This window comes from Polypterus senegalus, chromosome 11 (genome assembly GCF_016835505.1).
Source record: "Polypterus senegalus isolate Bchr_013 chromosome 11, ASM1683550v1, whole genome shotgun sequence".
Taxonomy (NCBI): Eukaryota; Metazoa; Chordata; class Cladistia; order Polypteriformes; family Polypteridae; genus Polypterus; species Polypterus senegalus.
In genome coordinates, this window is record NC_053164.1 from 74552167 (window position 1) to 74577240 (window position 25074).

At 36.5% G+C, this 25074-nt stretch overlaps 1 protein-coding gene across 3 annotated transcripts in view; it reads right to left on the bottom strand.

Moving 5' to 3' along the window:
* Positions 1-25074, bottom strand: part of plcb3 (phospholipase C, beta 3 (phosphatidylinositol-specific)) — a 258088-nt gene that overhangs the window by 48303 nt on the left and 184711 nt on the right. For 2 of the 3 annotated variants that reach the window (XM_039769056.1, XM_039769057.1), the window contains exons 15-23: positions 22905-23009; positions 15554-15624; positions 15368-15464; positions 15192-15276; positions 9772-9896; positions 5708-5862; positions 1565-1726; positions 1108-1207; positions 281-385 (exon numbers count right to left, since the gene is read on the bottom strand). In XM_039769056.1, coding sequence (XP_039624990.1) covers positions 281-385; positions 1108-1207; positions 1565-1726; positions 5708-5862; positions 9772-9896; positions 15192-15276; positions 15368-15464; positions 15554-15624; positions 22905-23009 — 1005 coding nt within the window. The remainder of the gene's footprint in view (positions 1-280; positions 386-1107; positions 1208-1564; positions 1727-5707; positions 5863-9771; positions 9897-15191; positions 15277-15367; positions 15465-15553; positions 15625-22904; positions 23010-25074) is intronic. The other variant, XM_039769058.1, reaches the window with a different exon arrangement.

A 25074-nucleotide genomic window follows, 5' to 3' on the forward strand; every position in this document is an offset into this window, starting at 1 on the left:
TATTGAGATCAGAGAAACCTACTTGCAGTATCTTTAAGCCATTCTCCAGCTCACAAACAAACTCAAGCATTCTGATCAAAGCTTTACCTGACAAATCTGAACCAAGTCATAAGCACAATACCTGAACGTGAAGCAAACCTTTAACTCTATAGGGCAAGTTTTTCCATTTCCTTTCAACATGGTAGATTTGTAGTTTGTAGAGAATAAATTCTTTAAATTGCAAACACTAAAAATATGTGTAATGATAGTAGATGAGAACACAATATAATGAAATGCATACCTTGGTGCTCATTGGGTATGTAGTCCTTCGCTTCAGTGTAAACAAACAAAGTTTGAAGTATTAAGGGCTGATTGAGTTCATTCTTCAGGCTGATGTAGTGATACCCTGATGGTGTAAGTGGAAAAACATTGAATACAACTTGCAGAAGCAGTACAGTTCCATAGATTATCCTAGCTGTAGCTTTGCAATATTTTCTAATAACTAATACTTCTAACAACACTTTGAAAAGGCAACTATTTTAAAAGCAATTAATTATATTGGGTTTAACTCTATAATTTACTTTAGTGTATGACTTGGCTACACAATATAGAGTAACCTTGCATGTGGGGCTTTTATGGTCACCCCAAAAATGTCTTCATGTCTATTTATATATAAACACACATTCACATACATACTGTACATAATAAAACTTGGATCTAGTGGGAGCACTAGGGCTGGAAATTCTTCCTACCATACTGGGGTGTACACAAAATGCCAAGCACACACAACCCATCTATAAAAAATGTAATATATTTAGACAAGGGTAAAAGTGTTAAGCCTTTTTCTGGATTTAGAGTTGACACATTAAATGGATGTCTACAATGAAGCCAGTTACATGTCATTGGAAGAATAAAATCAAATGCCACAGATGATCTAGTGCTCAAAAAGAACATCTAAATGAAGATACTGTTGTCTGATATGGGGAGTAAATATACTTTAAGATTGTGATGTCCCGTTACAGTTTCAGACAGTAGACATGATGAAATAGAGCATTCCCTAAAGTAGATCATAAAGAACAGTCATATCAAGGGTGGTGGGGTTAAGTGGGGGGAAAAGATGCACTGAACCTGGTCGAATGGACGAAACTGGTAAAATCCGATGGCCAATAAACTTTCCATTTTCCTCAAATACAGCGATTCTCAAGGAAGCCAATGTAGGAAGAACCACCTAAGAGAAGACAGAACTATCATGAGTGAGGACACTGCAACACTTTAAAGAAGGAAGACTCAAGCCAAGACTAGGTATGGCTCAAAAAATTTTTAAAAAAGATTTTAGAACTCAATCTGCAGAAGATTTTTAGCCGGGTTTAGAAAAGTAACAACTTCCACAAGGTGGTCGTTTTTCGGAACACAGGTGTCTCAATGACAATTATTGCAATTATACCTTGCAATTTTATCTTGAAGGATGTAACACTCACTTACTTCTTCAATCAACAGATTATAGTATTTTTAGCACAGTAATTTTGACTTTGAAATATCTAAATCATTGATAATACTCCCATATTGCCTAAATTAAAAATAATACCTTGTTAAATACAAATGGTTCTTCATCCCAGAATGGGTTCATAGAATTTCCATTGGAGGTCTTAGTGCGGAACTTCCTTTTTGTATCCACAGGAAGTCCAAACATATCCACCTCTACGTATATTCCAATTTTCTTATCGGAGAGAAACTGGCCTGAAATGATCTTAAAATAGGCACATACAACAAGTGGATTAACAAAAAACCCAAAGAGAATATTATTTATCTAATTCAGTTAACCAAAAATATAAAGCAAAGTAAAGAAAATAACAGGTATTTACAATATACATGAAGATTTAGCTAGTATTAAATCAGGGTTAAAGGGATCCTTGGCAGCATTTTGGTGTAAAGATTTAAAAATCCAAGACTGCAGGTTTAATTCTCTTCTGTGACCGACTACATAATCACTTTTATTGCACGTGTTCCAGAAAAACTTTAGAATGGTAAATAAACATTAAATGAAATGCTTTTTGCCCTAATTTTGTGTGTGATGAACTTTTTATAAACATACATTTTGTTTTATTTTTTAGTACACATCTTTCTGCCTCTGTTTATCAAAAGAAAATTATACAATATACACTCACTGACCACTTTATTAGGTACACCTTGTTAGTACAGGGCTGGATCCCCTTTTGCCTTCAGAACTGCCGTAATTTTTCAAGGCATAGATTCAAGAAGGTGCTGGAAACATTCGTCAGGGATTTTGGTCCTTATTGACATGACAGCATCAAGCAGTTACTGCAGATTTGTCAGCTACACATTCATGATGCAAATCACCCATTCCAGTACATTCCAAAGGTGCTCTATTGGATTGTGATCTGGTGACTATGGAGGCCATCTGTGTATAGTGAACACATTGTCATGTTCAAGAAACCAGCTTGAAATGATTCGAGCTTTGTGTCATGGTGTGTTATCCTGCTGGAAGTAGAAGATGGGTAAATTGCAGTCATAAAAGGATGGGCATTTTCAGCAACATTACTCAAGCAAACTGGCATTTAAACAATGCTCATTTGGTACTAAAGGGCACAAAGTGTGGCAAGAAAATATCCCCCACACCATTACACCGCCATCATTAACCTTAGCTACTGGTATAATGGATCCATGCTTTCAAGTTGTTGACGCCAAATTCTGACCCTACCATCTGAACATTGCAGCAGAAATTGAGATTCATCAGTCCAGGAAACATTTTTCCAATTTTCTATTGTCCAATTTTGATGAGCATGGGTGAACTGTAGCCTCAGTTGCCTGTTCTTATCTGACAGGAGTGGCACCCGGTGTGGTCTCCTGCTGCTGTAGCCCATCTGATTCAAGGTTCAACATGTTGTGCATTCAGAGATCCTCTTTTGTATACCTCAGTTGTAATGAGTGGTTATTTGAGTTACTGTTGACTTTCTATCAGCTTTAAGCAGCCTGGCCATTCTTCTCTGACCTGTGGCATCAACAAGGCATTTTCGCCCAGAGAACTGCTGCTCACCGGATATTTTCCCTTTTTTGGACCATCCTCTGTTAACCCTAGAAATGGTTGTGTGTGAAAATCTCAGTAGATGAGCAGTTTCTGAAAAACTCAGACCAGCCCGTCTGGCACCAACAAACATGCCATGTTCAAAGTCACTTAAATTGTCTTTCTTCTTCATTCTGATGCTCAGTTTGAACTTCAGCAGGTCTTCTTGACATTGGCTACATGCCTAAATGCACTGAGTTGTTGCCATGTGATTGGCTGATTAGATATTTGCGTTAACAAGCAGTTGAACACGTGTACCTAATAAAGTGGCCAGTGAGTGTATTTGGCACTCACTATAGCATTGCTGAAGGTTTGTTCTGTGTTATAACACTACACTTGAACAATGAACTACAGACAATAAGTAAAAGTTTGGAATTTTGTGTTTTGCAGTTTCAGTTCAATCCATACACATTTGGTTAAGAAACCAGAGGATTCTAAAACTGAGATTAATTAAAGAGTTTTAGTCAATTGTGCAAAGCTTAAGACTGAGACTTATTATAGGCATGCAATTTACTGCCAGTAGTTAAACATTTGTCAAATGATCCAATAGTCAAGTTAGAAGTGCAAATAAGGAATCAAAGTAAAGATGATTATGAAAGACATACAACAAAGACATTACTTGCACTCGACAGCTTCAACAGTAAAAAGCACCTGAAGTTCATCTGCTACCTTAAGCAGTGACTTCAATGGGCAAAAAAAGCCTTTTGGGAGTATGTCATCACCAATGATTTTGACTTAACCTTTGAGTTCATATGACATTTAAATGATGTGTTCTAAATGTGAACCCAAGTTTGTGTGTACTTACTTATCTTAATTAGTTCTTTTTTGCTTACTTGTTTCAAATGCTGTAGGCTTTTAAAATGTTTGGTTAAGTGCTTTGAAACAGTTCTAAAACCCTGATCGATCTTAGATACAGCAGCTCAACTATTTTAGGTGCTGTGAATTCTAAGTAGATTTCAACAGATTTTCAAATATATTTTCCAAGGATGGTTATTATTCCACATACATGTGGCCTAATTGAGTATCCTCAGGGGTATTAAAGAATAATATACGCTATTTTTGATTACTTAGAATATGGGAAAGCTTGCCAAAAAATAAGAATATACAAATCCATAATTTTTATTCCTTTAACTAGAAAGTCAACAAGTGACAGCAAGCTATGGAATATCCACTTATATTTCAGGGAATTTAATACTTTTTTACCCTGACTGCCAAGCTGCTAAAATTGATAACATACTAAACTTGAGGTACCTCATTTGGAAAACTTGGATATATTTTTCTCTGTATGATTTTATATGGAAATACATTTTCTTGCATGGTGTTTTTCATCTGCATTACCTGGTTCTAGTACATGCCTTCATTTAAGATTGAAGCACATAGTTGCTTTGCCTTCCTTTGGTCTATTTTTTTAAATGTTTAGTCCTTCATGAGGAAATAAGTAACTATTAATTTACCATTCTGCCCATTCATTTTTCTGCCCACCCATAATGTCTCTCACTTCACATAAGCTTCTTGCGACTTGGCATACCTTAGGATGAGCCTTATTTGTTTTTCTTGGAAGCCCTGGGTTATCTAGGTTGAATAAAACACATTTATGACAGACGAGTCAAGGGCTTGTATTGCTCAGGTAATGCTTATACACAGATTAGAAGCCCAATCTGATTGAAAACATGAAAAATTTGTGGGTGTGTGGGATTTGGTAAAAATCATTTGAATTAGACGACTTTAACAGTAATGAGATACTTAAGCTACCTTACAAAGTGATACTAATTAGAGACCATAATAAAGGTGGTTAGCACGTGACATATCCCAGCATGATGAAATACCTCTCAAGAGATCATTTGGGATATTTGGTTCTTGTAAAACTATTCCTTCTTCTGATACTGGGTTTGGAGATGTACTTGACAGACCTTTCAATTGCAATTTCTTTGTATTTTGAACACTTTTTCATCCTGTTAGTTTATATATTAGATAGATAGAGGGGATTTACACCACATATGTCTTTCTGTTTATATTTTGTGCATTGAAGACTAGATTTTTAACTACTACCCATTCATTTACAGGGTTCATTGATCCAACAGTCTGTGCTGTCAATATGACATAGTATGCTATACAAAATACGACTACTAAATGTGACAGGCTACTCCAAATGTATTAATTTATCCCGTAATCCAAGTTTATCCTAATTTTGACATGTATCCTTCTTTGTAATTTTACATTGGGTTAGTTATAAAATAGTTAGCATTTTGATGTTTTTCTACACGCTTGCTGTTTTTTTGGTTGGGGTAATTTTTTTAATGTTATGTTTATTGAGTTGCCATTTTATTTATTGATTTGCCATTTTACTAATTATTAGCAACCACAGAGACACCGTGCTTGTGAAGAATGTATTCCTGTTACTATCCTGAAAAGGAAGTAGTGTGTTGAGATGTCACTCAAAGATGATGGTACACTCTTCCTGGCATCCAAGAACTTCCAACCTCAATTTTGATCAATTTCCTAGCTAGCACAGGTTGTCCAAAAAGCCAGATGTTCTTTTGAATGTTCACACATGATAAATCTTAGAAGGTTCAGTGTTTACTTGTAATAATTTCATTAACAATAAAAAAAACTAGGATCTATGAAGTCAGATAAAATGAACCTCACCCGTATGCTAACAGTGTTGGCCACAATTCCATCAATGATGTCCTCTGTGAAAAGGTCAAAGTTCTTATCTGTACGCCTCATAAATTCAGGCTTCAGTATATAGCCACTCCTGCAGTTGTACTCAAAGATGCCCATGTTTAGTTGCATTGGTAAATCTGAAAATACATTGTAAAGAATATAGGCAATGTTTTCGTATAACAGATCAACGCCTTCAGATTTTGGTTTAAAAGGAATAGATTTCTGGCAATGAAAGTTACAAAAATCTTCATACTGTAAAGAAAGACTACTGGGATGGCAGTAAAAGTGTTTAAGGTAACAATTTTTTGAAAAACACGAAGGCTAGAAGTTTTATTCCTTAAGATAACTTTCAGTCTGTCTAAGCACAAGATACGGAAATTTATAAAGCTGAGATAAGATTCCTTAATTGTCATTGCATAACACACACAATGAGATTCCGCAACACTTCCTGAAATGATACTCAAAAACCATACTTTTGAAATTCACACATCTAAAATTCTCACATATATACATTATACAATAATCATATGCAAAAAAATATATTTTTTTAAATATTGCACAAGTTAATAAACAAGTAATATTGATGAATATATTTCACACTTATGTCTGTAATGTATGTGATTTCAGTATAGAATTAATGTAGTAATCGTCTGGGGTAGAAACTGTTCATTAGTCTTGTGGTCCACACTCTACATCTCTTTCCTGAGGGGAGAAGTTCAAACATTTTGTGAGCTGAGCAATAGTCCTTTATGATGCTAGATACCTTCCGCAGAGATCAAGAGATGTAGAAGCCTTCCAAGGTAAGCTAAGGTAAATTTCTCTGCTGTTTTTCTGATTCTCTGCAGAGCCTTTTTGTCAGCTTCTGGAGTGTTGCCAAACCACACAAGTATCCCATGAGTCAGAACACTTTCAATGGAACAAAGATAGAAAGACACCAGTAACTTTTACAACAGATCAACCTTCCTAAGATTTCTCAGGAAGTAAAATAGTTTTCCTTTTTTAACCAGTGAGTTTGTGTTTATTGCCCATGTGAGATGTTCTTAGATGCTGGTACCCAAGAACATAAAACTAGATACTCTCTCCACTCATTCATCCTACTTCTTCCTGAAATCATAGACCAGCTCTTTAGCTTTTTTGGTGTTTTTTGGTGTTAAGTATCAAGTTATGCTCTATGCACCAGCCTGTCAGTCTTTGTACCTCCTCCCTGTAGGCAGATTTGTAGCCCCACTACAGTTGTATTGTCTGCAAATTTAACAATGACATTGGTGTTGTGGGCTGGTATGCAGTCATATGTATACAGAGAGTAAAGGAAAGGACTTAACACACAACTTTGAGGAACTCCTAAGCTGAGTGACAATGTGGGGGAGTGGTGGGGTCCCATTCTGACTGACCAGTTTGTTAAAAAGTCCTGTATTCACAGGCAGATGTTATGCTGGAGGCCTAGGTTGGACAACATGGAAAACAGTCTGCTGGGTATGATGATATTAAAAGCAGAACTGTAATCAACAAACAGCAGCTGTGAATATGTTCCTCGCAGTTCTAGGTGGAACAGAGGAAATGGCGTCTTCTACACTATGCGATTTTATCACTCTTTAATTTAATATTTTTTTTTAATCAGTATGCTGCTGCTGGAGTATGTGAATTTCCCCTTGGGATTAATGAAGCAGCTGTCTATCTATGTACTACTATCTACTATGGTAGATGTCTGTGATAGAGATTGATTGAAGATATTTATAAATACCTCCGCTAACTCCGCACACAATTTCTGAGAATGCACCCTGGGACACCATCTGGGCCAACCACTTTCCATATATTGATATTCCAGACTTTGCGTATAATATCAGCAGACTGTATAGTGAGTACCTGGCTGTTGATATTTGGGGCTAGAATGGTGGTCATGAGAGTTCCTGGTCTTTCCTCCATATTGCATCCGAAGAAGCAGTTCAACTGCTCTGCCAGTGAGGAATGGCTCTTACTGGTAGCTGGGTTGGTATTATTGTTTTATTTAGTAATTTGACATATGCCATGCATGGCAGGGGTCTGAGTTGTTAAATTAATGCTCAATTTTCCACTCGTAGCATGCTTTGGCATCTCTAATGCCCCTCTTCAGCTTCGACCTGGCAACAATGTACTGCTGTTTATCACCAGTTTGGAAAGCCTTATTGCGAGCCTTTAGCAAGAGTTGTACATCTCTTGTAATCCACAGCTTATTGTTGGGGGAAGCACAAATTTGGTTTGTTATTGTGACATTGTCTATGCAGCTCTTTATATAAAACAGTACAGTAGAGGTGTATATATCAATATTGCAGAGAGATATGGTCAGACTGGCCCAGATTTGGTAAAGGTAATGCTTTAAATTCAAGATTGAAGTTACAGTACACAGGGTCAAGTGTGTTTTTTCCTCTCATGGCACATTTTCTTCTCATTGGACATTTTGATAGAATTTGAGGAGCACAGCTTTTTAATTTGCCTGATTAAAATCACCTGCTATTACAAACACTGCATGTGGGTGGGCATTGTGTTGTTTGCTAATGGCAGTTAGAAGAAAGCCCAACGCAAATGTAGTATTAGCAGTCAGAAGTAGGTATACAGCGGTGACTATAATAACTGTAAGTTCTCTTGGCAAATAAACTCCCCGTTCTAATCCGGCTCGATGTGCTAGAGCGGCTCGCCAGCTTAATAGCCGCATCTGGAATTGTCAGGTTGAGCTATGTCTCCGTAATGACCATAATAAAGCAGTCCTGGATGTTCTTCTGCATGGAGATGGTAAGTTTCAGCTCCTCTGTTTTATTTGGGAGCCACTGACCAAATGTTTTAGGCCTGATCTTTAAAGGGATATTCTACAGGGCTCACTTTCTATGTGATTTTCTTTGTGATAATTACAAGTTGAATTACAAATTTCTAGTATTTGTGGTTTGCAGTGTATGTTTCTTGTATCAGAACTAAGTCAACTCTGAAATTCTTAAAATTAAGTGCCATGCTTTCAAACACTGGAGAATTTCTAATAATACAGAACAGTAAGACTTAATTGATTTTATTCTTGCCAATCCCCTTCAAACACATCAATGCATGATGAATTTCATTGTGGCATGGTATTACTCAAAGAGGACTCAGGGTTGCCACAGCATCTTCTTCTTAACATCGATAACAAATGAAAATAGAGCCACACTGGAACAAATCTTAAAGAATAATCAAACAGTGATGGTGTGAAAGATTGAAGACATTATAGGGATTATTTGGGGGTCAGGTGAATCCATTATGAACAGTAAACACAAGCTTGGTCTGTGTGTGTTGGGTACACAGAAGGGTGACGCCTAAAATGTAGCACCACAGCCTCTGCATTCCAAGGAGAATCTCAGCTAATAATTTTTAGAGAAATTTAAGAAATGTTTTACCAAAAATACCATATATTACTCTGAACTACAGTCCAAACAAAACTTGAAAAAATGGAAGAAGCATGCTGATTCTCCAACACAAAAGACCTTAACGGTGCAAGCAAATGTTGGCAAAACCATGTGCATGGTTTTTTATAATATTGAGAGTGCAGGCCATACTGATTATTTGACTCAAAAGGCACAAGTTTATAGCAGTATATCAAAGAAAAGTGGTGAAGAAAGCTGTCCATCATTCCATTTGTGCCCAATTTGTGTTTCATGACAAATCACATGCTTACACAGCACAGGTTACACTGTGAAATTGTGGATTCAAAGAATGGCCACACTCTGTTCTCCCAGTTGCCCAATCTTTAATGGCATTTCTCTTAATAGGACCAACCTAAAACTTTTTATCACCCAATATTTAGATGATATTCATCAAAAAATACATAAAATACATTAAGCTACTGTATATCCAGATGGCAAAGTTAGGAGGAAAAATGTATTAGTAAACATAGTTATGAACATGAATTATTACACATGGTAATAAGCTTGACGTCTTCAACCTAGACTTAATATCAATAGTCATTCTCTTACAGCTTTCCCTTCTTTTCATCTACAATGTTGTAATTTCTGTACTGCTGTTAAGCAGTGTAAGAGCTAAAAACTTACCAAGTGTCTGGAAATTAAGCGCTACCATTTGGCATCCAGCATTCCAAAAAACATGAGGCATGTAGTTTGAGGAGTCTACCCGAGTACCTTTTGGGTATATCCGGCTCAGCTGTTTCTTATTGTATCTGGATGGGTTTATGAAGGAAAAGTGTAACAGCAAATGCCAGACATCAATGTACAACAGACATTTAACAGTTCAGCAATTTGGAATTCTCTTATGTAAGAAGCTTTTATCACATTGACCATCTTTCTTACTTTTTTAAGTCAATTTTTAGTTACTCATTAAATGCTCTATGGTCACTTAACCTCAGATATCTCTACTTTAATTTAATTTCCAATGTTTTCAATTATCTCTGATCCCTTGCTAATTCCTACATTAAACACAGACTGGATTTTTCCACTTTATTAAATGAATAAGTTTCATGCAAGGTTCACTGCAGGAACTTAAGTAAGGGGAAAAAAAAATTAGCCGAGAGCTCTTTTATATTTAGAAGATTGGTGACTATATCTAGAAACCTATTTTCAAAGAGAGGAATTCAAGAAGAGATAAAAGGCTGATAGCAACCTGGGCCTTCAACCAACCCCCTTTGGGTTTAAGTTTTTGAATGGAGTAGAGAAAAGCCAAAATAGTGCTAAATTATCCATGACCTACAATTAATTATATTTATGATAACATATATGATAGACTAGGTCAAACATTACCTGGTTTATTTACTGCATCTCCTATACTAAGAATATTGGTAGTACACAGAACTGAAAATATAAATTGGATAAACAGCATCAGGTAGATGCTCCAAAGCCAAGAGAACCAGAGGAGGCACTGTTGCCCGTTTTGCCTATTGCTCAAACTGATGCAGATGTTGCCACCTTCTTGCCTACAGAAGGTGAACAGCATACCCCTTGTGATACTCTTGATGCCTCACTGACATAGTTATGTAGCAGACATTACTCTGTGTGCAACCAGTTTCCCAGATCACCTGACATTAGGAAATAGTTGCAACAGCAAGACTGTTTTTGAAGCAAGTTTAGGGAGGGAAGTCTTGTTCTTGTTTAGTTATTCTTAATATCAATGAAGGTGTTTCATATGCATTTTTCAGTAATATTAGGGAAAATATGTACTGTAAGAGGCAATTCTTATTTGGAAATCCTCTGTGCATGTGGCATAATGTACTCTAATTAGACTTCTGTATAAATTCTTGTCCATTAATTAAGAGGCAAACCAAAAAGCAAACAAAAAACATAATCCAGTAACAAAAACCAAAGACAGAGCCAAAATTCAAAAAAGACAAAGAATCAAATGCTAACCATAAGGGGAATCAAAAACAGAAGCTAAACAACAAATGTGAGGATTTCTAATGCCTCACTGGAGAACTAAGGGTTTTGAATTCTTTAAATAGAAAAGAAAAAACAAATAAATTACAAAATAATCCTCAAAAGATAAAGTTAATAGGAAAACAGAAAAGATTACCTTCAGGGAACATACCCAAGTAATACTATAACAAGCTAACAAGCCAACAAGCATTTTTTGATGCAAGTGACAGAGATTCCAAAGACCTTCTGTTTGGACTTTGTCTTTCTTCACATAGAATAAGCAGAATGAAACCAGAATTAAATCCACAAAATGAAACATAATTCAAAACCACAAATCTTATTTCAAACTGATTTTTTTTTAAAGTTGCCATTGCCAGTCTTTCACAAAGACTTTTCCTTTGAATTAGTCAAGGTTCCGACACTCAAGATTCAAATGCATTTGTAGTGCCGACACAAGCTGTATAGGTATGCATGGCATCCATATTCACAAAATGTTTCCTCCAATATAAATTATAAATAACAATAAAAAAATCAAAGAAAAGAAAGAAAAGTTGAGATATCTCAACATATAGGAACAAAATGGAAATATTAAAAAAATCAGATACTAATGTGCTTCTGACAATGATGGCACTGTAATAATGATGACAAATAGTAAATTAATGAATACAAAATAATTGGAATAAAAATTAATACACTGAAACAAAAGCAAATGCATCAAAAAAAAAAAACATTGCATTCCTGACATTTTAATTCTAACAATACTACCTAATGTTATATTTGTCAATTGGCAGTTAAATGATCTTATGCACCACCGTTTCAAAAATCTGACTTGAACAGTCTCAAATGGGTGCTGTTCAACTTGGATAGCACTGGCCTCCCATGGTTCTTCAATTTTTCATTTGATTGTTCTTTCACTCTCCAACCAGAGTAATATACAGCAGGTAACTCTTGTTAACAATTCCATCTGAACAGCTGGTATCCCTGAGCTTTGCCCATGGCTTTGACTTTCAGGAAATTGTAACTAGAGTTGGCTAAGACAGAGAAAAATATGTTTTCAATTACGTAAGGCATTATGTTAGTAAACTTGTCAGACTTCCTTCCCCAGCAAGAGCCAATATTTGTGATGGCTCATTACCATGGAAATGGGGTTAAAAAAAGGGAACGGCACTCTGGAATTTAAAGACTATTTATGAAAACCGCACACAAGTAATACTGTCAATATATTTTAATTCCTGCTATAATGTTTAAATTGTACAAGAACGATACGCAAAAGAAATAAAGCAAATAGATTAAATGCTATGATTTTAGTTCACCTTCTAATTATTAAACTCGGCAACAATGCTGAACAGCCTTCTTCAGGGTACTGACAATATTATTCTATATTTGTGTTAACTATTAGCCTGTATTTATTCTAAGGAAGTAACTTGACTGTATATATGTTTTTTAGTTTAAGGATCTGCCAGACCAATGATAAAGTATAGAACAGAAATCTGTATCCCCTCAGTAACCATACGGGACCTTACTTAATCTTTTTGAGATGTTGGACATAATTTTAAGCACTGTAGGAAGGCCTGAAGCTGATTTTGTGCTAAAGGGGGAAAGAAAAGGAAAACATCATTGAAACATGGACAGGAGGGGCATCGAACCACTCATGAGTAGCCCTCTGCTTATTAAAAACGGGCACAACAGCACCTTTAACTGTCTCCCATGCACAAAGATAAGTAGACTGACCAGCTGCATCAGTCTGGCAACAGCACTTAGAACCCCAGAAATAAACTAATTGTCAGAACACTATTCAGCAAGTGGTAACTTCAGCTCACAGACACTTCTTATCCATCCATCCATTTTCCAACCATACATTCCTGAGCTTGACATGACCTGTACCTAAAACCCTGGATAAGCCATCTGTTTGCCCTATGACTAACCATTCTGTAGCTCAGTAACTTGTATGAACTGTCTGGAATGTGTTTTAGGTTCATTTGTGGCATTTACAGCTTTCATTTTACAAGTCTCCCTATTATTATTGCCATTGCCTTGTTTAGTGTCACTTACACTCTTGTTTTACGGTAGCCCATATTGCTGACATGTGCTTGATGTTGCTGCACAGGCACCAAATATTTTTCTTTATAATGTGACATACTTTATAATGACAATTACTTGAAATAAGCTAATTTCTTTCAAAAGATAAGGTAATGTTGCTCATGTACGTTTTTGCATACTATACACTGTAAATACTAATAATGTTTCCATTTATTTTTTACATATATCTGATTCACTGTTTTCCTAGTATATACAGTATACTGCAAATTAAAAAAATTCAAAATGATATGGTAGCGCTGCTGCCTCGCAGTTAGGAGACCCAGGTTCACTTCCCGGGTCCTCCCTGCATGGAGTTTGCATGTTCTCCCCATGTCTGCGTGGGTTTCCTCCGGGCGCTCCGGTTTCCTCCCACAGTCCAAAGACATGCTGGTTAGGTGGATTGGCGATTCTAAATTGGCCCTAGTGTGTGCTTGGTATGTGGGTGTGTTTGTGTGTGTCCTGCAATGGGTTGGCACCCTGCCTGGGATTGGTTCCTGCCTTGTGCCCTGTGTTGGCTGGGATTGGCTCCAGCAGGCCCCCGTGACCCTGTGTTCGGATTCAGCGGGTTAGAAAATGGATGGATGGATGTGTTACCATATTAGCATGTTATTCTGCATTTCTTCTTGGGTTGATAAATAGGGACCAATGGGGCCTTCCCTACATGATGACACAATTTTACCTGTAAATACTGCAGGTCAATGTACACAAACAATGCAAAATTATTAATTCTGTACAGCAAAATCTATTGGTGTGATGTTGCTCATAATTAATAGGCCTACAGCATATAAAAATGCTAAAAACTCTGCCAAGTGTTAATTCAGATGAACAATCTGTTTTTCAGTTATCTTGTCAACAGACTCATGTCATGACACACATCACACCGAAAGTGCTCAAATCATTCTCAAAAGTGGCTAAAATGTGTAAATCCAAACTCAAAATATTGACTCCATCATAATATGTTCTCTATACTATATGCCCATAGTATATTAGAAAACATAATTATACTAAAATGATAAAAAAAAAAACCTACATCCTTATTTATACGAATTTTAAATGTTAAACCTGGTGAAATGATTTCCTTTGTATTAAAGTTTATGTTCCAAAATATTTCATAAATGCAGTCTGAATCAAGAGATATCACTAAATATTTTGTTATTTAATATACAGAAGAATGGCTCAGAATTCACAAGTTAGTCTGCAGGGAGAGCTACTGAAAAGAGAGGATATATTTACATCTAGGATCAGTGGTAGCCTGAGATGGAAAACTAGACAGAGAGATAACCCATAGAGTGCAGTGTGAATGGAACAATTGGAAGAAGGTATCAGGAGTATTGTGTGATTAAAGAATTAAGGCAAAGGTTAAGGAAAGGTTAAAGCTAGCAATGATGTATGGTGCTGAGATATGGGCGCCAAAAGGTGTACAGGAGAAGTTCGATGTGGCAGAAATGAGAATGTTGAGATGAATGTGTAGTTACACAAAATGACAGAATAAGAAACGAGACAATCAGAGGTACAACAAAAGTGGGAGAGATATCTAAGAAAGTACAGGAAAGTAGGTTGAAGTGGTATAGACGTGATCAGGAGAGACAATGAATATATAGGCAAAAGAGTAACGGGAATGGAAGTAGAAGGAAGAGAAAGCAAGGGAGAACAAAGCGGAGATGGATAAATCAAGTAAAAAAAGATCTGAAGGAAAAGGGCTTCAATGGCAGGGAGGTGCAGGGCTGAGCCATTTGTAGAAGGTTGAGCAAGCACATTGACCCAACACAGAAGTGGTTAAAGAGGAAGAAGAGTAAGAAGATGAAGAGGCTTAACTGTCAAAACCCATAAAATCATGATGAGGTGACGAGGAAAATATCAATGACAGTAAAGCATCATAATCCTACTTAAACATTCTACAACAATTTAAACTTGGTAATCTATCAAAAAAAAATAAATAAATAAATACAACATGCAGCAGACACAGTTCCTATCTCAAAGAAGGTCTACGGCCCTTAAATGTCATGAATAAACACCCTTCAAAAAGATACTCCACAAACTTCTCTGGGCATTTAGTCAGCTGTTCCAAGCCTTTTGTCTCCACAAATGAGGACATTTCAAAATACTTGTTCCTTTCTATAAAATTCAAAGCAAATAAGGGTAAGACAAAGAACTGAATTATTTTCTATAATTCATTAGTTTCAAATTTAAAGTTAGCGCCACTGACTGCTTGCTATGTCAAAAGACTTGAATTTGACAGGCTCAATGTAGTTGACCAGGTTGGACATTTCTTCTGTTGCATTGACTTCACTGCTGGCTGTACCCTGTAGACAGAGACAGATAGAAGACTTCAGAGAAAGAAGGGAGCAGCAGCAAGGCCTTCTGTCACTTCAACAAAGCCAAAAAGGGATACCTCATCAGTTGTGGGCTTTTTGGGGTCTGGTTGCTCCTCTTCTTCTTCCTCTTCACTGTCTGCTTCACGATCTGAAAACATGGACACAGAAATATGGGAGGTTGCACACAGTGTTCGAGTTATCATTCTTATCAAAGACTCTTGTATTATAAACTATGCTCTGCCATAGTTCACACTATAAAAGGTACAGCGGACAGCATCTTAAAATGCATTATTTAATGATAACCTTTTACATTTAAAATGGTCTATAATTTTCAAACTACAGACAACATGAACTGAAACAAAAACAGTCCAGTAAGTATTTCTTCATATTTATCAAACCTTATTTCATATAGGTCTTTATACTGGGTGTTCTATTTCCTGATACCACTTTCTCCATTGCCAGACTGTGAGAAGTTGGAGTCCACCTTAGCAGCACTGGACAGAAGGAAGGTAATAACCTTGAATAGGATATTAGTTCATCAGAATTCACAGACACACACACCCATACCCTAACACATTACTATGTGCCAGGATAATTTACAGTTACCAGTTAACTTAACATGCACATTATTTAAACATTAAATTAAATATAATATCTGGAAAAAAAACCACGGGAGTTAATGCAAAATGTGACTAACAGTAACCAGATATGCCATCAAACCATATTCCTGGAGATGGGAGGTAGAAGTGTTATACTGCACCACATCATTTTACAAAGTAAAGCATCATATTACAATTCAAAAACCATCAAACAAGATACTTACAAAGAGATGAATGAAATGGTCAAGAATGGAACTATGCATGGAATGTATGCTACACAACCTTACCAGAATGGAGCACAAACATGATAAATGAAATTAAAGGTGTCACAACTGGAGCACATGAAATAATAGCATGTACTGTATGACTGTAAAGAAGTCAATATTAACATTGTTTGCTTTATGTGATTTAGAAGACAAAAAACTTAAGTCTGAAGCTAAAGAGCACAGATTTGGTGCGGACTTTAAATGTTGCATGTTAAACTACATATGTAACCACAGTAATAAGTTGAGGGCACACAAACAAAAGGTATCTCAGACTAAATCTAGCCTATTTCAAAAACTCTCACCCAATTTCACGGATTTATTTTCAGCAACGAAAAAATATACAAGTTCTCTATGTTTCATTTATTTTGATCACAAATTGTTAAGCTGTTTTGTGTTTAAACAACCAGCACACTGTATTGCAAAACAGATCACCACCTAATATTAACAACTTTATAAATGGGAATAGACAGGACTATAAAAGCAGAACCTAACATGTTGCATTCAATGCTTCTTCTCCCACTGCACAGATGCTACACTGTCCCATCCACCCATCCATTCTCTTAACCCGCTTATCCAGGCGGGGTTGTTTTTTCCTTAAAACTTTCATTTTCAGTTTCTGCTGAAGCTGAGATGGGTATAGCTGACACTGACAGCAACATTATTTCGCACCTGTGGTGGGCTGGCGCTGGGATTGGCTCTAGCAGATCCTGTGACCCTGTGGTTAGGATATAGCAGGTTGGATAATGGATGGATTATTTATCACTGTGATAAAATCCTTGCAGTTGTCTGAGACTGTAGTTAGGCTGAAGAATGCTTTAGAAACGCCAATCTCAAAACTACAGAAAGGTGACAAGTGCAGATTATGTTAGATATTGAAATGGAGGTTACTAATTTAACTTGGCAGGCAGTCACACAAGGACACCTAGATGACAGCTGCCAGATTAGAATGGTGTACAGTGAAACAAATGGCTGCACCTAAAGATTTTTGTGTTTCATAAAGTCAAAGCAGTGACCAAATGATTAAAAAAAGAAAACAAGCAACTTGATAGCATAAACCCATTACATACAGGTTGAAGATTGCAAATAGCAACCACTTTGGATCGGAATGCCTCATGAAGAATGCCACTTGATTAACATCAATCTATCAATTTCTGAACCTTTTAGATCCAAGCGGTCACAGGGTTCAAACCCTATCCCAACAGCAGACGGTACAAGGCAGGAGCTAGCTCTGATCCATTGTAGAGAACATTCACACTGTCACCCCTACAAGGCCAATCCACATGTGTCTAATAATTCATTGGAGAGAACACTGTCAGGACCAGTTTAGAGTCATTAATTAAAATATTCTTCACATAATTTTGATATGTGAGAAAAAAACTGAAATTTTCAACAGAAAAACCCACACATATATACAGGGAGATTGTGCAAACTCCACACAGCTAATAACTGGGTCATATTCAAACTCGGAGAGATGTGAGACTGCCATTCTAACCACTACAGTGAACAAAGTGTAATAATAGTTGTAAGTGATTTAAAAAATACATTGAAAATTTATAGTGGACACTAGGTCTTTTCATTACACAAGGGAATGCAGAACTGCAGTGCTGTTTCATTTGGTTTTAGGTGCTAATCAGAGTATAGTTTTTTTTAAATTTTGCTTCTTTAACTATAGCCGATATTCCATTTCATTCATTCATCCGTCCAATAAGGTTGTGGAGTCTGTCTACTCAGAAACACAGGGTAGAAACGTGGATGTCATACCAGTCCACAGCACTGGTACACTGACACATATAAAAGTCCACACTCCAGTTAATCAAAGTCACCCATTAATGTAACACACACATAGGATGTGGGAGGAAAATTTACCTGGTAAAAAGCCCACGTGAATGTAGGCAAACTACAAACTTCACATAGTGACTGCACTAAGATCTGAACTCGGTCTCCACTAGCGCTGTGAGACCATGCTGCACTAATCCGTTTCAAGTTAACTGAAGTAGAAAGCATAAATATGTCTGTAAACTTTGATAGAACAATGGGTATTCCTTTTACTTGAAATATCAACAGACCAAATTTGGTGCTCTAATCCTCTAAATTCAAATAAAAAAACAGGCTCTTAGAGTTTTCCAATAAAATGACAACATTGTAATTAAAGCTTTTACTTACATTAAAATTGTTTCATTGTACAAAATGATTCTAAATATATCTGACAATAGTTCATTTTTCCATGCTTTTGCATTTGGATTGCTGGTTGGGATTAGCCGAAATAAACCGAAAGCAAAGTCTCACCCTGAACTGGACACCAGTACCTCTGGGAAATTAAAGGTCAACAAAAAACCAAGGATGATACGTTTGGGCAGCTGGATATTACTAAAGTCTCTATAGGAAACCCACAACGGAAAGCCATGCCAACTCCATGTAGGAGGTTTCCCAGCCTGGAATCATATCAAGTGGCGTCTCCTTAAGTATCCATTTAATTTGTGAGAAATTCTTTGAATACGTAGTCTTTTTAGGCAAATCAGTAATATATTTTGGAACCTAAGCCAGACAATCTCTTTTTAAAAATTAAAAGCAGGGCAATTTTGAAAATGGTTCCAAAACACTGACACCCAGTCTGACATCATGCATAAGATTTTCTAAAAGATAAAGAGATGTTAGCTACTACTATATATGGTGATTATTTGTAGCTGAAAATTGAGCTTAAGATTTCTGATCACATTTCTTCAGCCTTAGAGCACACTATTAAACACTTGCATCATTTACTACTGAGGGAAAGGGCAGAATGTGCATTAACCATGTTAGAAAAATGCAACTGACAAATATCAAATCAAAGTGTGTTTCATGTCCATGTACAAGAAAATACAGTGGCTTTTAAGGTGTTGGTTCAATGCCCTTGATGTCCTTGTAATTAATTGTTCTTCTCTGGAATTCAAACTGCATCATCCACTACGAGAAAACACAGAATTGTGGTTCTCTTCGAAAGTTAAACCCCCACTAATCCTGTCAAGTTGACAGTAAGGAAACCCCTGTTAATTGTAGCATATCCTGCCACTAATCCTTAAAGAGACACCAACAATCTAATAAGCAAGGTCAATGTTAAAGGAAAACTTCATCCAAAAATGATATTTTTTTAAATATGTTTCTAACCAAGAAAATGTTTTTACCCTCAGTTTTCATAGAGAAATAAAAAGTTCATGATACAAGATGTATGTCTATGGTGACCAACATTGGACAACATCAAAAAAATATGTAAATTTCCTCAAAAGAAAATCTCACATTACTCGTGTCACATAATCTACATGTGAAGTCATCCAGTTGTTGAATAAAATATTGTTAAATAAGTCACTCATAGTAAATGTTCTCATGAACTAAAATGAACAGCACTTAAACATATCTCAGCATTTGAATTGTAGGCCAGCCTCCTGTCGTCACACTAATATTCATATCCACAACTGGAGTATTTTGGAATTATGTAGCAATTATGTGACACTGAGTGGGTCAGCTGACCTGCTTTATGAAGCATCTTGGAAATGCAAAAGTCTGAGGCATATTCTCTTCTTGCCTCTTAACGCAGCTGAACATACCATATGAAAACAAGTCCAAACGCACTACAACCTAAGCATTTATTGTTTTTACAAAGGACTACCACTCACCATATTGAAAGTTAAATGTGCCTGTAACCACTGCAGGGATAATTTCTACATGATGGTGGAGAATGAAAACAACCATAGCCTGAATTATGATATGCTGGCATGTGTGTACCTGATGTCACTATATCTAAAAATATTATACATGAACTTAGTTCACAAGTATTAATTATGGATATTTTTCTTTTTTATTTGATATGTTTTTAATTTTATTCAGAAGCTCTAGCTTTTTTATCATGGAAGAACTATAGCTGAATATGTACATTTTATACATAATTGCAATCACTGCTAAATTTGCAATATTTTCCTGAAACCAACGTGAATACACCGACTTCACACACAAAATGTCTCTTCTTTCATATGGCAAGAGAAGACATAAATCCACAATTACATAATTTTATATTTAGATTAGGTCAGACAATTGCTCAATGCTGGCCCTTTGATGCCTGCTTTAAATTTAGCTGTACTGGTACGTTTCAAGGGCTGCTCTAGATAATAACAGTCATAAAATGCAGAGTTATAATTTAAAAGTTGTAATTTGTAACTAGCATGGATTGTGTGTGAATGTAATTTAGACTGCTTGAGAGTAGCATAAAACAACAAACTAAAGCATTTTAAAAATGTTGGATATACAGACAGAATCACAATAACTTGAGAAATTTGATATTGTCATGAGTTAAATCTGCTGACTCTGGGCAGTATTAAAGATTTCTGTTATTCCCTTTCCTGATGTCACATAAAGGTCTTTATAAGACTGACAAGAGTGTTCTTACTGTATATAATAAACAGGGTACATGAATAACAACCGTCCATTTTGTAAACCTTAACCCAATATTTAGGTTTGCAGAGAACAGATGACAGTCCTGGCAGAACTGGGTATAAGTAAGGAGTATTTTCCTCCTTTCTTAGGAGACAATGTTCCTTTAATGTATGTAATTACATCCTACACATTCTACAACTCTTTGATGGACTCACTGGGAACGTAACTGCCAAGTCAGAAGCTTTTGCTTCTTTTTAATTATCTTCCTTTTTTGTCATTGTTTTATGTGATCATATCATAGATAAATAAATATAAACACACACACACACACTATCTATAGTACTTATGTATTAATATATTTAAGACGCTTCCGTAAAAAGCCAAATTTCACCCTAGCAACAAATAAAGTTTATTTGTTCATTCATCCCATCTATCTATCTATCTATCTATCTATCCATAGTGGTGACACTGTGTGGAGACGGTAGGGGCTGGCACAGAGAGATATCAGCTGACGTCACCAGGAGGCACACCACTCAGTGTTCTCAAGAGACAAGCTTTGCATGTCTAAAAGAAGAATTGAAAGAAATTGGTGACAAGGGTGGGATTTGCACTGTGGATGGGTTGCCAGTCTATCCAATGGCACACTTGCTCCTACTGGGCCAATTTAAAGTTACCAATTAAGTCGCCATGAGTCTTTGAGATGCAAGGGACACAGATCATCCACACTGAAATTTGAAGACGATGCCTGGAATAATGCGTCAGCACAAATCACTGTCCCTCTATGACACACTACAGTGGAACTTTGGGTCACGACCATAATTCGTTCCAAAACTCTAGTCGGAACCCGAAGTAATTTCCCCCATAGGACTGAATGTAAATACAATTAATCCGTTCCAGACCGTACAAACTGTGTGTAAATACATTTTCTTTAAAGATTTTTAAGCACAAAAATAGTTAATTATACCACAGAATACACAGTGTAATACTAAACTAAATGTAAAAACATTGAAAAACACTGAAACAAACACCCAGGCTCCCTGATCAGCTGCTCGCTCGCTCTCTCTCTCTCTCTTGCACTGGCTTTTTCTTCCTGCCTTCTCCTGCAACCTCCTGTTCTTTCCTGTTCTATTCTTTTTCCCTTTAGCTGACTTGCGCTTCTATTTATGAAGAGGAGTGGTAGTTGTGGCAATCAGCAGCTCCTGGAAACAATTACGGATGCAGACCGCTTCGCCACACACCACCACGCCCCCTCGCTAAGCCGCGAGTAAATTGATTATTTAATAAAACTGGCCTTTTTGACGGGAGCTGTGGACCCGCTATACCACAGGAGGAAGCTGGGTTGAGAGGAGGTTACAGGTTTGAGGGAGAGTCCCTCTGTGTGATGCACCAAGAAAAATGTACAGTACAGGGAGAGACTAAACACGTGGAGAAATCATCGGCATATACAAACTGGAAGGGAAACGAAATAGAGCACAAAGAGTTCACAGCGAATGCACAGTTAGAGACTGAACATGTGCGGCAATCATCAGCGTGTATGAACCAGAAGGGAAACTGGCTTGTTCGTCAACTGAGTGTGTGGTCATGAACAGATGCAAAAGTTTGGCAAGCTTTCTGGTTGTAACCCAATTTGTACGTGTTCAGAGACGTTTGTTAACCGAGGTTCCACTGTATTTGGTAAGGCAGGCAGTGCAGCCTTTACCACTTAAGCTTTTGTTTTTAAAATTGGGAAAAAAATAATATGTACTAATTTTGTAACTCCACACGCACCAGCGAAATATGCAATAAGTACATACACTATTCTGTATTAACATTCATTCATACATTTTGTTAAACAAACTTTTCCAGAGCAGGGTCATAGGTAAGCTGGATATTATCCCAGCAGGCAACAGGAGCAAGGCAAGACCAATCCCTGGATATCTGATTGTGCACATTACAGACCTCCACAAATATCAAATACTATATATTACTTTTAAATAATCTGATGAAGGTATATTTTCCTATTTTTATCAGTTTTTTTCATGAAATTATATAGAACTTAATCATAGACAGCTTTTTGTTTGTCCTAAATGTGCTAAGTTTTAATAACACCTCTGCTAACTGAAAGCGGAGTGACGTGTACACGTCATAGTAAAAGTGGACCTGAAAATCTGTACCCTCACCAATGGACTTTCTTGGTTCTGCTTCTTTAATTAGCCTTTCAGCTAATTTTTCTTCCCCATTCGACAACAGCTGCCCTGCGTCTGATGTGCTGAGTGGTGGACACCCTGGAAAAAATTCAACAACCATAATAGCAGAGTGTGTTAAATTATTAAAAAAAGTCAGGAGTAGGGTTCATTCACATTCAGCTATTAAGAGAATGACCCAAAAAAGATCAAAGAAATTTCATAGTAGGTTTGAGAGTTAAAATATGTAAGGTCAGAAGAAAGAAAACATTTACACAGCTGTGAAAATCACTTTAAGGGAAGTCAGGGGAAAAAAAAAGTTCCTTGAAGTGTTTGCAGAGCATATCTAGATGGGGTATTACCTTCGTGGGCTTTTTCATTCTAATGGGTATCTGCCCTGATGTGTACAGGCCAACTATACTACATGTGGGACTCTGGGAACAGCACTCAACCAAGTGGCTTGAATAATAGAAAAGCCCTGCTGATAATGTGCCCCGACATGGACGTACTTTCATCAGGGACTGAAAAAGCTATGCATACTGTCTGGTGCAGGACCACATAAACCTGACACTGAAAAAGATTTATAGCATAATGGAGACAGTTCCTCTCGGTCTTTTACTCTGTCTATTACCATACCCAAAAAATACATTATGAGTTAAATGAAAAAGGTTGCATACCATAATATATACTATTTCCTAACAGCAATACTCTCTGGGTTTCCTTTGGTTCCTCTCGTAAGTCGTGAAGTTATTTGTTGCTTTGTTCTATTAAGTAGGGTTTAAATTTGTTCCTTATTTAGCTGGCACTACAACATATTACACGCACATAGATTCTACATATACGGTTTAGTTATGGAATTTGCCATATAAGACTGATTGTAGTTTGAAATTCACATCACTCCCATTACTCTAGCTTGCCACTATATTTTAAATGTGAAGCATTTTTAATATAATTTTTGACGAGAAAATAACATCACATTCAAAACTGAGCATGTATTAGACAATTAAACAGAAGAACAGTTGATATTGAACTCATGTTAAATGAGTGCAGCTGCACAAAAGACTGACTGGTAGTACAACGCATGGTGAAATGCAGTGAGTCAGAATCTACACTACACAACTCCTGGGTTTAATGGGGATTTTAGTTTTGTGCCACTCTCTTTGATACTAGTAAGAACAAACTTTGCTGGCAATAAAGAACAAGACTAAACCCCAAGCTTCAGTTCCTAACATGGATTCAGAATAATCCTAAGCAAGCCACATAACTTAATAGTGTGAGGACGCTAGAATTGTGTATAGATGACATTTTACATTTTCGCAATATTTTGCATCCAATTATCACCTAAATAAATGGAAGGTAATGAAAATGAAGGATCTACTGGGTTGATTTCATGCTATGGTATAATGAGTCTTGTGATGTTACACTTGACGGTGGGTATGAATGATGTAACTATGACTTAAGGTGTTTTTGATTGGTCACTCACCTTCTACAGTAGAGAAATAATTGAAGAAGAGACACAGAAACAAAGATGAAAAACAGATTAAGAGGAGAGAGATAGTGATACTTTTAAAGAATTATAGTAATGAAACCTCACAGTGATTCTGGCGTACTGTAGGATATTTTCAAATTATCCTCAATAATCCTTTTTTTGAAGAGAGTTTTCCTTTTACCTCTCTGGTCAACTCAAACTTAATTTTAATAGTTTTAAAATACTATTGCAGTATCCAGAATGTCTTATATGTATGTTAAACCTTTCTCATTACCATCTTTATGAACTAAGAAAGATTAAGCAAGACTGTGCCACAAAAGTAGGACTGGTATTTTCATACTAGATTTTCAAAAAGTTAATAAGGCCACCTCACTCTGGGAACCAATTTGCATAGCTTCATGTTTTACAGATGCATGGTCTGCTTTAAACAATGCCAAACATATGATGCATTTCATCGTACATAGTCTAGGATGATTACCTATGTCATCAACTACAATATTTGAAAACTCACAACCTGATGAATGCCATAGTAGGTTTAGGTGGCAAAGATGAAGAAGTATGAGTTTTGAGTTTGAGGTGTGTGTTATAACACAGCAAGAGAGCATCGGGCAGCACTCCACATATAAAAGTATATTATTCAGTCACATGAAAATAATTCTCTTACATCTTGGATAAAAC